General features: G+C 46.5%; 1 protein-coding gene across 1 annotated transcript; it reads left to right on the top strand.

Annotated features, from left to right (window-relative positions):
* The first annotated feature begins 884 nt into the window (after nt 1-884).
* LOC143806022 (uncharacterized) lies at nt 885-12,143 on the top strand. The gene is made up of 4 exons (XM_077285920.1): nt 885-989; nt 1,584-1,713; nt 10,411-10,515; nt 11,809-12,143. The coding sequence occupies exons 2-4, from the start codon at nt 1,653-1,655 to the stop codon at nt 12,003-12,005; spliced, it is 363 nt and encodes a 120-aa protein (XP_077142035.1). The 5' UTR covers nt 885-989; nt 1,584-1,652; the 3' UTR covers nt 12,006-12,143.
* Nucleotides 12,144-14,179: the final 2,036 nt, after the last annotated feature.

Genomic DNA, 14,179 nt, shown 5'->3' with positions numbered 1-14,179 from the left:
CTGTCGGTAAAACTACAACATTGTCACTAAAAAGGCATGTCACAATACACATTACATATTACAACAATACATGTGTCTTCAAGGGGGAACGTGGCCAGCATGTCCATCTTTTGAAATCTGCATATCGCAAAGACTTCAGGATTCTCAGTTACTTTGCTGGCATCAGGAAACCCTTCAGGTTTTGGGACAAATCCAAGAGGCAAAAATGCAATGTGTGCTCACAGTCTTAGTCAAATTGTTGTGTCTTGCTTTACCTGTTGATTAAAGTGCTCTTGTTCTTGAGTTCCTGCTATTTTGTTCAACTCCTAAATTTGATCCTGGCCTTGGATTTGTTCCTCACTGTCAACCTATGACATCCTTTGAAATTTTTATACACCTGGCTCTGATTCCTAGATCTGTTCCTGACCACTCTCCCATCTCATCCTCTGACCTGATGCATTCTGATAGACCTCCTGGTACCAAACTTCCATCTCTGTTCCTTAAGGCCCCGTCTCACATAGCGAGATTGCTAGCGAGATCACTGCTGAGTCACAAGTTTTGTGACGCAACAGCGACCTCAGTAGCGATCTCGCTATGTGTGACACGTACCAGCGATCAGGCCCCTGCTGCGAGATCGCTGGTCGTGTCAGAATGGCCTGGACCTTTTTTTGGTCGTTGAGGTCCCGCTGACATCGCTGAATCTGTGTGTGTGACACCGATCCAGCGATGTCTTCACTGGTAACCAGGGTAAACATCGGGTTACTAAGCGCAGGGCCGCGCTTAGTAACCCGATGTTTACCCTGGTTACCAGCGTAAATGTAAAAAAAAACAAACAGTACATACTCACCATCTGTTGCCCGTCAGGTCCCTTGGCGTCTGCTTCCTGCCCTGACTGCCGCCGTAAAGTGAGAGCGCAGCAGTGACGTCACCGCTGCGCTCTGCTCTCACTGTACGGCGGCACACAGTCAGAGCGGGAAGCGGACGGCGAGGGACCTGACGGGCAACAGATGGTGAGTATGTACTGTTTTTTTTTTTTTACATTTACGCTGGTAACCAGGGTAAACATCGGGTTACTAAGCGCAGGGCCGCAGGGCCGCAGGGGGACTTCGGCATCGTTGAAGACAGTTTCAACGATGCCGAAGTCGTTCCCCTGATCGTTGGTCGCTGGAGAGAGCTGTCTGTGTGACAGCTCTCCAGCGACCACACAGCGACGCTGCAGCGATCAGCATCATTGTCTGTATCGCTGCAGCGTCGCTGTGTGAGACGGGGCCTTTACTCTGAAGCTCCATCAGCAATACCAATTCTAATCTCTGATTATTTTGAGGTCCATAACCAGGTAGCACACACATCTCTTTATGATCTGGGAATTTTAAGACTCCACAACCCAATCTATCCAGTGGGAAAAGGATTGTACCTTGGAGAATCCACGTTCTGGAACGTGACCACACCGTCATCAGACATTTGGTGTATATTTATTCTTGGCTTTTATATGAATGAAGCTTGCAATAGCCTATAACGTTCTTGTTTTACAGATTTTTTCTGCATACTTTACATTTTAGCTATGAGTAAAAAAACTACAATGTCAATAAACTAACATTTTATAGAGCAACAGTCTGCTGTATATAAAGACACAAGTGGTGATGAAGGCATAAGAGGCACTAGAAGAGAAAGCGATGAAAACAATGAAAACAATCATCTCACTCGTGTTTATTCTCCTTATGAGCAGTCAAATGGGTAAGTCAAAATGTACTTATTGTGTGAGGAGATGACACTGCTGTGTGCACTGTGCTGTGTATACATGTCATGGTGTAGTAGTGTGAGGAGATGACACTGCTGTGTGCACTGTGCTGTGTATACATGTCATGGTGTAGTAGTGTGAGGAGGAGATGACACTGCTGTGTGCATGTGCTGTGTATACAAGTCATGGTGTAGTAGTAGGAGGAAGAGATGACACTGCTGTGTGCACTGTGCTGTGTATACATGTCATGGTGTAGTAGTGTGAGGAGGAGATGACACTGCTGTGTGCACTGTACTGCGTATACATGTTATGGTGTAGTAGTGTGAGGAGGAGATGACACTGCTGTGTGCACTATGCTGTGTATACATGTCATGGTGTAGTAGTGTGAGGAGGAGATGACACTGCTGTATGCACTGTGCTGTGTATACAAGTCATGGTGTAGTAGTGTGAGGAGATGACACTGCTGTGTGCACTGTGTTATGTATACATGTCATGGTGTAGTAGTGTGAGGAGGAGATGACACTGCTGTGTGCACTATGCTGTGTATACATGTCATGGTGTAGTAGTGTGAGGAGGAGATGACACTGCTGTGTGCACTGTGCTGTGTATACAAGTCATGGTGTAGTAGTGTGAGGAGATGACACTGCTGTGTGCACTGTGTTATGTATACATGTCATGGTGTAGTAGTGTGAGGAGGAGATGACACTGCTGTATGCACTGTGCTGTGTATACAAGTCATGGTGTAGTAGTGTGAGGAGATGACACTGCTGTGTGCACTGTGTTATGTATACATGTCATGGTGTAGTAGTGTGAGGAGATGACACTGCTGTGTGCACTATGCTGTGTATACAGGTCATGGTGTAGTAGTGTGAGGAGGAGATGACACTGCTCTGTGCACTGTGCTGTGTATACAAGTCATGGTGTAGTAGTGTGAGGAGGAGATGACACTGCTGTGTGCACTGTGCTGTGTATACAAGTCATGGTGTAGTAGTGTGAGGAGGAGATGGTGCAGCGCCCCAGAGTCCTGGTCGTTGCAGTACTGTGGCTCCGCCACTAAGGGGAGCCATGGTGCGTTCGATGGCACTGAAGGAGTTCCTCCAATCAGGTATCACAGACACCAATATGTTTCACAGCAGGGCCTCCGGGGGGAGCTAAGGGTGCTATTCATTAGGCCACTCCCCACCATAGTGGGTAAACTGGGGGTCAGGCAGGAAGTTAGAGAGAATGCTGACTGGATTGAACGAAGCAACACCTAGTGAGAGAGGGTGTTGTGGAGGAAGAGACAGTAGGGTCTCTGCCAGGGGTGGGATCCTGGCAGAGGCTTGGCATTGGAAAGAACGTAACGGGACCGTGCCTGCTCAGCATAGCGGCGGTGCCCAAGAAAGGACTAGAAGCGAGATAGATTGTGCTGAGTGAGAAACGAGATCAAGCAGACGGAGAATACCAGCTGGGGTTTTGTTGAAAGAGGCAGCACCTTGCTGAGGCGCATTACCGGTGGCCGGAACGCCGAGGGAGTGGAATAATATACAGCTTTAAGCCATACTCCAAACAGCGGCAGGACAGTCAGTCTCAGGCGGGCTGTCTACCACATATCACCTATGAAGTCTTGGGGGGCAATTGCGGGAGAGGGGCGTCTCTAGGGTCCCGGAAGAACTCCAGGCCTACCTGACAAACGGGTGCCGTTCTTACTGTAACATCAGGAAGGGACGGAAGATTAGCAGAAGATCAGTTAATCGAGTTGTGAGGGAACTTAAGAAACAGACACAACAGTTGTGGGGTACTTTCCGTAAGCACAGCAGGGAAGGACTACAACACAAAGCGCTAAGAAGGAAGGCACTGATTTCCACCTGTGAGGAGAACTCTGGAGGTGCCATTGGACCGGCCGGACTTGCGCAGCCTGGTGGGCCAGATTCCGGACTGAGGACCAAGAGATCTCCAGTAAAGAGGTAAAGAGACTGCAACCTGGTGTCCTCGTTATTTACCGCGACCTGCACCCCACAACTGCACCGCTACACCACCGTTAACAGCACCTACTTCACCGGACGTCCCCCCACTGACGGACAGGGCCACGGACCGGGTCTAGCCACCGTGACAACCCCAGGACTGAGACCTAGAGGCCCGGCTCCGGGTACCCCTCGGCCCTGCGGCGGTGTGGGGGCGCTCCAACTTGGCGTCACGAACAGGATCTACTTGGGCCTGAAGAGTCAGGTCATGTGTGCCTTGGAACTGTGATTTGTTGTGCTTGGACTGTGCTTTATTGCAAAGACTGTGCTGCGCCATTTACCGCCAAAAGTTCCCGCCAAAACCGCCGCCATTGCAGCGCTGAGGAGAGCGCAGGAGAAGAAGAAGGGCGTGGAAGTGGGCGTGAACAAGCTGAAGAGCGCGAAAGACAATGGCCGCCCAGTCTAAATATCTCGGCCCCTTGAGGACGTGTCCGTCAGCAGCCGAGATCCGCCTCCTGATCCTTAATGGTGGGCAGAGACAGAGAAAACGAAACCGCCCACGAAGGAGAGAGCGGGAAAAGGACCAGGAAGAAGGAGCGAGCGACATGGAGGACGCCATGGCGAGCCGCCCGGAGCCGGAGCGTGGGGTCGGAGCAGAGGACTCCCCCAGCCACCCGGAGGGGCACCGCAACCAGGCGTCCACCGCTGATGCTGAATTCCTGCAGGCCGGAGTGGACGAGCTCAGCGACCGACCCCGGCGGACGCAGCTGAGCACTGAGGCCGGGTGGAAGAAGACCATCATCGGGAGCCTCGCCAGACGTCTGTCGGCAGCCTCGTCTGGTCCGGAGCAAGAAAGAAGTTCCAGCGCTCCGAAGCCAGAAAGCAAGGCCCTGCCGGAAAGCGAGGTACTGCAAGCAGAGATGACAGCGTCGCAGCACAAGGCCCTGCAACCAGCGCTACAGGCCGCAGTCGAGACGGAGCAGACCGGCACCGGAGGGACCGCATCTGAAGCAGGTATGAAGGACGACCCTGCCCTGACAACTGACACCACTCCCGTGACTGCTGGTGCCACAGCTGCTGACCCCGTTCCAGTGACTGATCTTGCAGCAGCCTCTACCTCTGCTGCAACAAATGCCCCTACTCAAGCTGCGCAGATCTCCATCGCTGCGCATGATTTAACCATACATGAAAGACGGATTAACGGCGTTTGTCCAGCACTGGGTGTAACCCTGGACCTCACTTTTCCCAGGCCGAGAAGGGTTAAGTGCCAGGTGCAGCCCTGGAAGCCGTCCAACTAAGCCTCGGAAACCTGAAACTGTAAATAGTTAACTGTTTATTTCCTTGCTGTTTTGCTGCTAAAACCCGTCCTGGTTTTAGTTAAAGACACTTTGCGAAGATGCCATTCCGGAGCTCTGGTATGGACTGGTAGGCTGAGAAGAAGAGCTACCTCAGAAAGACTTGATCTCCTCTTAAAGGGGAGGTTGGAATTGAACCTGAAAGTGATACTGTTTTGGAACAGTAATGTCATGATGATGCTTTGCAAGAAATGTAACCGTTTTACATGAAAAGTTATATGTGTTTAATATGTTTGAAATGTGAAGCTTGAATAATGTTCTTCAAAAGGAAAGATGCAGAAAGCCTGTTGAGGTAGACTAGAGTTCTGCATGGATAGAAACGTAAGAAAGTAATAACGAAGGTGAGGATAGAAGGTAAACCCTGCGTCCCCATAGAAAGTTAGTTCGTTACTAAGGACAGAAAGTAGACCCGTAGGGGTTAGTGAGTGAGTCCTTATAGGAGCCAAGCAGAGTGGGCTCCATGCTCTCAAATTGAAAGGAATGTTATGTCTATACTATGTATAGTAGAGAAAGGCAGTAGGCCCTGGCTGAACGGGGCGGTCCTGTAAAAGAAAGGAGAGGCAGTAGGTCTGGTGCCATAGGGACAGGCAGTCCTGCAGGTTCAAAAGTAGGAGAATGAAGAGTTACCTTGCCCTGTAATGTGATTATAGGAAGGCCTTTGATAAACTAAGAGTGTATGTTTCTTAAAGGCAATGTTAATTTATTGTTCCAGCATTTGCACTTAGTAGAATACCCGGTTGGGTAATGAGAGTAAATTGTAGCCTGTTGCTATGATATTTGATTATGTTTTGTAACGTTAAAGTGTCCTCACCTCCCATAAAGGGAAGCCTGTTCAAGTATGCTTATTGTTTTGCACTCAACAAAATTTGTATGTCTTTTTGCTAACCTGTATTGTTGTTTTCTTCCCAGTCCCGGAGTACTGTGTTTAACCAGGGGGGAGTGCAGCGCCCCAGAGTCCTGGTCGTTGCAGTACTGTGGCTCCGCCACTAAGGGGAGCCATGGTGCGTTCGATGGCACCGAAGGAGTTCCTCCAATCAGGTATCACAGACACCAATATGTTTCACAGCAGGGCCTCCGGGGGGAGCTAAGGGTGCTATTCATTAGGCCAGTCCCCACCATAGTGGGTAAACTGGGGGTCAGGCAGGAAGTTAGAGAGAATGCTGACTGGATTGAACGAAGCAACACCTAGTGAGAGAGGGTGTTGTGGAGGAAGAGACAGTAGGGTCTCTGCCAGGGGTGGGATCCTGGCAGAGGCTTGGCATTGGAAAGAACGTAACGGGACCGTGCCTGCTCAGCATAGCGGCGGTGCCCAAGAAAGGACTAGAAGCGAGATAGATTGTGCTGAGTGAGAAACGAGATCAAGCAGACGGAGAATACCAGCTGGGGTTTTGTTGAAAGAGGCAGCACCTTGCTGAGGCGCATTACCGGTGGCCGGAACGCCGAGGGAGTGGAATAATATACAGCTTTAAGCCATACTCCAAACAGCGGCAGGACAGTCAGTCTCAGGCGGGCTGTCTACCACATATCACCTATGAAGTCTTGGGGGGCAATTGCGGGAGAGGGGCGTCTCTAGGGTCCCGGAAGAACTCCAGGCCTACCTGACAAACGGGTGCCGTTCTTACTGTAACATCAGGAAGGGACGGAAGATTAGCAGAAGATCAGTTAATCGAGTTGTGAGGGAACTTAAGAAACAGACACAACAGTTGTGGGGTACTTTCCGTAAGCACAGCAGGGAAGGACTACAACACAAAGCGCTAAGAAGGAAGGCACTGATTTCCACCTGTGAGGAGAACTCTGGAGGTGCCATTGGACCGGCCGGACTTGCGCAGCCTGGTGGGCCAGATTCCGGACTGAGGACCAAGAGATCTCCAGTAAAGAGGTAAAGAGACTGCAACCTGGTGTCCTCGTTATTTACCGCGACCTGCACCCCACAACTGCACCGCTACACCACCGTTAACAGCACCTACTTCACCGGACGTCCCCCCACTGACGGACAGGGCCACGGACCGGGTCTAGCCACCGTGACAACCCCAGGACTGAGACCTAGAGGCCCGGCTCCGGGTACCCCTCGGCCCTGCGGCGGTGTGGGGGCGCTCCAATGACACTGCTGTGTGCACTGTGCTGTGTATACATGTCATGGTGTAGTAGTGTGAGGAAATGACACTGCTGTGTGCACTGTGCTGTGTATACATGTCATGGTATAGTAGTGTGAGGAGATGACACTGCTGTGTGCACTGTGCTGTGTATACATGTCAGGGTGTAGTAGTGTGACGAGATGACACTGCTGTGTGCACTGTGCTGTGTATACAGGTCATGGTGTAGTAGTATGAGGAAGAGATGACACTGCTGTGTGCACTGTACTGTGTATACATGTCATGGTGCAGTAGTCTTTAGAAATATCCTGGTTTAGGGAAAGAGGGAAAAAAGAGACAAGTGCGGCGCTTCCTCTGAGCGTAATACGTTTTTACCAACAGTTAAAAAAATTCTTTTAGTTGTGGTTCTGCTCACCTTCTATCGGTAAGAAATGCACGTTGAGATTCTCAAGGAATCAATTCTTTAGGCAACTCTTCTCCGTATGTTGTATAATCCAATAAGGTGTGCAGCTCACTTTGGAGAACTATGTGTTGATCCTGCTTCGGATCCACATAGGTGGCGAATTCAAAGGGAAAATAAACTCCAAGCAAATGTGGTGCTAAGCACCTACGGATTTTTTGAATGCATCCACTTCCAGTGAAAAATGTTAATAAAAATTTATTTTCTCAAAACAAAAAAAATAAAATATATTTTTAAAATATTTTTAAAATACAGTACAACGCGTTTCGGCTGTTTTTTTTTTACAGTGTAGCCTTCATCAGGTAGCAAAAAAAAAAACAGACATACAATAAGCACTATAAAGTGCTGCATGTCTTGGTGTAGTGTGATGAGGAGATGACACTGCTGTGTGTCGAGTCTCAGCGGCTGCACGTTTCGCGGCTGTTAGACAGCCACAATACATGGAGGGATTGCCAGTGTTAACCTATACAAGTTTAGGTTAAAACTACTTTCTTTAAACATAGATTTCAGTGAATAACATTATACAGGGCTGATTAGGCAGAGACTTTAGTCGTCTATATGTTAATGCTGCTGGGTTGGAGGGCATGGCTGACCTGACAGGTTCCCTTTAATATGGAGTTGGCCTTTCTGCACAGCTCCTGATCTTCTGGAAAAACCTTTCCACAGGAATTTGGAGGTGTCTGTGGAAATTTTTGCCAATTCATCCAGAAAAACATTTGTGAGATCACACCCTGATGTTGAAGGGAGGCCGGGCTCACCATCTCCTGATCTTGGATGGGGCTGAGGACACGGCTGGTCAAATTCTTCCACCAAACTCAACCTATGTCTGTATTAACCTTGTGCACTGAGCACAGTGATTGGGAACAAAATAGAGTCTTTCCCAAACTCACAAAGATGGAAGCTACAACTGTCCACAATGTCTTGTGCTGAAGAAATAAGATTTCCCTTCACAGGAACTTTGGGGTGGAGGCCGAGCCCCGATAACAAGCCCATAGTATTTTCCTCCTCCACCAAACTGTACAGGGGAACAAAGCTGGGCAGCACGGTGGCTCAGTGGATAGCCTTGCAGCACTGGTAGTCCTGGGTTCTAATCCCACCTTGGACAACATCTGCAAGGAGTTTGTATGTTCTCCCCGTGTTTGCGTGGGTTTCCTCTGGGTACTCTGGTTCCCTACCACATTCCAAATACATACTGATAGGGAATTTAGATTGTGAGCCCCATCAGGGACAGTGATGATAATGTGTTCAAAGCGCTGCGGAATATGTTAGCGCTATATAAAAATAAAGATTATAAAGCATATCTAATATATAAAGCTGTGTGTGTGTGTGCGTGTGTGTGTGTATGTCCGGGATTGGCATCTGCACCGTCACAGCTACAGCCACAAAATTTTGCACAGTCACACGTCTGGACCCCAGGAGCGTCATAGGCAATGTTGTGAGGCGAAATTTTAACCCTGCGCTTTCAAATTCACCAAACAATTTTGCCCCTATCTACATAATGGGGAAAAAGTGAAAGGAAAAGTGTTGGAGGCAAATTGACAGCTGCCAGATGTGAACAAGGGGGACTTAAAGAATGAGAGTGATGGCGCCAAAGAGTATATACTGTACAGTTGCTAAGGTGGGGCCCCGACATGGGATAATCACCACACCACCACGGGGATATGAACACACACACAAAATGCGCCACACACTACCACGTGCTTGAACACATATACCACCCTCAGTACACATTTCACCACACATACACCAACCTCGCTACATAAAAGTCGAAATACTCATACGCACCACACATAAAACTCGCCACGCGCAAAACTCGCCATGCGCAAAACTTGCTGCACACAACTTGCTACACTAACCTGTCACATGCAACTCAACACACAAAAAGTTGCTACACGCATGTCGCCACACAAAACTCATCTCACAAAAGTCGCTACATGCATGTCGCCACACGCAACTCAACACACACAACTTGACACATGAAACTCGCCCTAAAACACACACAAGTCTGGTATTATCCTTCAAAAATAAAAATCTGATTAATAAGCAGACAAACTACAAGAGCAACAAATGTACCATATAGGAATCCGGCAGCTGTCAGTCACATGACCTGTCTATTATGTGTGAGCTAATATATACTGCCAGGGGGGAGGGCTTCCTGTTGGCTGGGGATTTATCAGGCTGCCAATTTAGCTTACAAATACTGAGCTAAAAATACTGACCAAATAACGTGTGAACGAGGTCTAATACAGGAGGAGATGACACACACATATACACTATATACAGGGGAGATGACACACAGGTATGTACTATATACAGGAGGAGATGACTTACAGGTACATACTATATACAGGAGGAGATGGCTTACAGGTATATACTATATACAGGAGATGACTTACAGGTATATACTATATACAGGAGGAGATGACACACAGATATATACTATATACAGGGGAGATGACACACAGGTATGTACTATATACAGGAGATGACATACGGGTATATACTATATACAGGAGGAGATGACATACAGGTATATACTATATACAGGAGGAGATGGCATACAGATATATACTATATACAGGAGGAGATGACACATAGGTATATACAATATACAGAGGAGATGTCATACAGCAGGTATATACTATTTACAGGGGAGATGACATACAGGTATATACTATATACAGGAGATGCCATACAGGTGTATACTATATATAAGGGAGATTACAAACATGTATATACTGAGGGGAAAATGAGAGGTGTGAGGTGAAAATGAGGGGTGTGAGGTGAAAATGAATTATATTATGCATTTTTTTAATTTCATGTAGATATTTTCTCTTTGCAGTTTCTTCCCTGAGGTGCTATATATGTCAAGATTCTGATTGTAGCGAACTATGTACAACCACCTGTTCTGAGGGAAAAATCTGCAGATCAGTGTCTTACTCAGTTGGTGAGTACATATAACATAAACCCCATATCATATTTCATACTACACCTCTTTACATGCCCCTTATTAAATCAAATGAGGAGTCCCCTGCTCTAGACCCCCAACCTCTATGAGCTACTGCATATATAGTTAAGAGAACCTGTTAGTGCATTTTTACATATGGAATTAGTGGTTGTGTAGATGAGTGTCCCCCAATAAAAATGACAGCTTTTTTGTAGAGCTCCGATGTGCCAGTCATGAGAAATGTAGTGTAGATGCCATACGTAAATTGTGCTGCAATTGCACTGAGGGTGTGTCTGTGCACCTGGACTTCTTCCAAGTGCACTGACATGCCCCAAGTGCACTGACACACTCCCAAGTGCACTGACACGCCCCAAGTGCACTGACACACTCCCAAGTGCACTGACACGCCCCAAGTGCACTGACACACTCCCAAGTGCACTGACACGCCCCAAGTGCACTGACACACTCCCAAGTGCACTGACACGCCCCAAGTGCACTGACACACTCCCAAGTGCACTGACATGCCCCAAGTGCACTGACACACTCCCAAGTGCACTGACACGCCCCAAGTGCACTGACACACTCCCAAGTGCACTGACACGCCCCAAGTGCACTGACACGCTCCCAAGTGCACTTCCACCCTGATTTACATATGGCTTGTACACTAGATTTTTCATAACTGGCACATCGGAGCTTTACCAAAAGGTATCATTTTAATTGAGGGACAATCATCTACACAACCACTACTTCCATAAGTAAAATTACACTGGTAGAGTCCCATTAATCTCCTTTCCAGTTGTCCATATATTAAACGAACACATTCATCTCAATGATGCCGCATAACGTGCCCCGCATCACTCTCGAGAATGGGGTTCTGAAGTTTTGTGTTAAAATGGTGCAGAGGCTGATCAAACAGGTCTCCACTCTATTCATTGTCTACAGGATTGTCGGAGCTAACTCAAGTATCACAGTCTCATAGACAATAAATGTATATGCAAAGCTCCAGCCTAACGGGAAATTCAGAGCCATATTTTCAGGATCAGTGGTGGTCCCAGTGGACAGACCCCCCCCCTTCCCAGGATGAGAAAGTAATTACCTACCCTATGCCTAGCTGATAACCTGTTGAGCTGGGACTAACTCCTCTTTATTGTTGCATCTCTGCAGTGGATTTGTAGATCTGTATCCAAAAAACAGATCACAACCGTGATCGTGGATGATGGTTTTAAATGAATTAAATATTTCCTATAAATTCCATAAATCAGTGTCTTACAGTGTGTGTTCTCTCTGTTGCAGTTGGTGTTGAATCTGTAGCAAAAGGTTGCTATAATAAAGATAAATGTGATGAACGCCCTTCTTATGTACCAGATGGTGTTTCATTTGAGTCAAGCTGCTGTGATTCGAATCTGTGCAACTCTGCCATCACTAACAAGATGTCCTTCATTGCTGCCAGCGTCCTGGTCCTGGTGTCTCTATATGCTTCCAGGTTTTGACCTGGATGAGTCGGATGAGCGGATTCACCAGCTAGTATTGCACCCAACGCCTTCTTCTGCGACGTACTGACATACATATGCCAGACATGTATATTCGTATTACCTATGCTTATCCAATAAAGTAAATTCTGTATGGTATTTTTTTTCCTTATTGCTTATATATAGCTCCAAACTCTGCAGATTATAATACTGGTGGTTTGCGCCCCAAATTCAGTCCTTAGAAATGGCCAATACTCATTCCAGCTTTTAGATATGCTTTACATGAATTCTCTCACACTGGGATCTGCCACAATTTGCCATGATTGGGTAATAGTGCGACCTGGCAGCTCTAAATGGGTCATCCATGGACAGGTTTTACCTAAATCACTCAGCTTAGCGGGTCCCAGGGAACACTTGCCTTCAACCTTTATTCCCTATGCAGGGATCATACACAGGGGGACCCCTGAGTTGTGTCCACAGAGTGGCTGCTGGCCAGTGGAGTGAGCTGGCAGCAGAGAGTTTTTGCGAGGCTAGATCAAAATAAGAGAAAGCTGAAACAGGACAGAATCAAAAGTCAGAGACCTGTTCAGAAGAATGGTGAGATCTAGAATAAGAAACTGTGACCTCTTCAGTGCACAATATTTATCCTATAGGAAACAAGCTATAAAAAAGAGGCAACCACTATGGCTAAATAGAGCTATAAAGGACATAATAAATGACAAAAAGAAAGCGTTTATAAAATGCTTAAAATGTTTTCTATAGGGCTAGGGGTCTAAGGGGTAAGGTTTCTCCTTGTGGAGAGTGACATACCAGCTCTGGCTTGTCAAGGTAAGGAGGCTTATTTGCCATGCAATGCTCCTCTGGGAAATGTAATATGCAAATTGCCACTTCAGAGAAAAAGAGGACTTGAAATAAATATTATCTTTTTCTCTTTTAAAGTGACATATAAATCATGTGTATATAAAGAAATGTGTGAATAGACAGGTATTTCATTCTGTGCAATTGATTTCTGCAATATCAAAATCATCAAGCCACCAACTCAGCGATCAGCCTCAGGATGTCAATGCTTTTTCGGGAACAGCCATTGTGGTCTTGTGGATTGCAAAAGTCTTTGAATACAATGCACAAACCATCAATAAACTGTTGATCTTTGCAGGTTTTATTGTTAAGTGGTTACCATCCCATAAATGGGAACATCATCAATGTACCTTCCCCAAAACAAAATGGGACTGGTGCAGTATGATAAATCATCACAAACTACAAGTGTATCTTCCCACCACCCTAAAAGAAGATTTGAATAAGTGGGTGCACAAGTAGTGCCCATAGCGGTACCTTTAGGGGAAGCTAATGGTTCTTGTTTTTTATAGCATGTGCGATGACAGGCTTATATTAATGCATGTGGGATAGGGATCAGAATATACTGTGGTGGTCCGCAGCTATACAGCCTGCAGATATAAGCAATTAATGATCAATTGCCTTCCTATATTTGGGGATTTTTTTGACTGGGAAACTCATAAAAGTATATTAATCTTTTCTATACATTGCACTATGTTTTTTTTAATTTTTAGTACACTTCCTCCAAACTATTAATTGATAGTAAAAGTTAATTTTTAGTCTAGATCTTTAGTTTAGGGGTTCTTTATGCCTTTAGTAACACATAATTAGGTAATGAATTACTTCTACGCTGAGGAGCAGTGATCTCTTTCTACAATCACAGATGAAAAACACACTAATGTCTTACACCGGGTTCAGATGATTGTATTTCATGGTCCATATACAGATCGCAATGCCAGTACGTATCGTGGGTCTTATGACCTGAACTTCCAGCCTCATTGGCTTATATGAAAGTGGAAGGTTGGGTCAGTAGACACTAAGTCAGTCTGGGCACTGTGGTCTGTATTCAGACTATGAATGTACCCAGCCTTAAAGGAACCCTGACACATGTAGAAACACTTTTTACACACACATATAGGAGTAATTTGCAGTTAGATAGCTGGCTTACAGGAGTAGTGGCTACAGTGAATAAATGAAGTTATGTCCTCACTGCAGCCGGTCGTTTCTAGCCATATCTTGCTATAATCACTCCCTGGCACTTTGATTGACATCCTACTCTGAACATACACATGACAAACCCACACCGTAGAGCAGCCCGTCAATTAACGTGCCAGGGAATGATTACTGCGCATTCACGGTTT

This window comes from Ranitomeya variabilis, chromosome 2, assembly GCF_051348905.1.
Source record: "Ranitomeya variabilis isolate aRanVar5 chromosome 2, aRanVar5.hap1, whole genome shotgun sequence".
Lineage (NCBI taxonomy): Eukaryota > Metazoa > Chordata > Amphibia > Anura > Dendrobatidae > Ranitomeya > Ranitomeya variabilis.
This window is presented reverse-complemented; position numbering and strand designations above follow the sequence as displayed.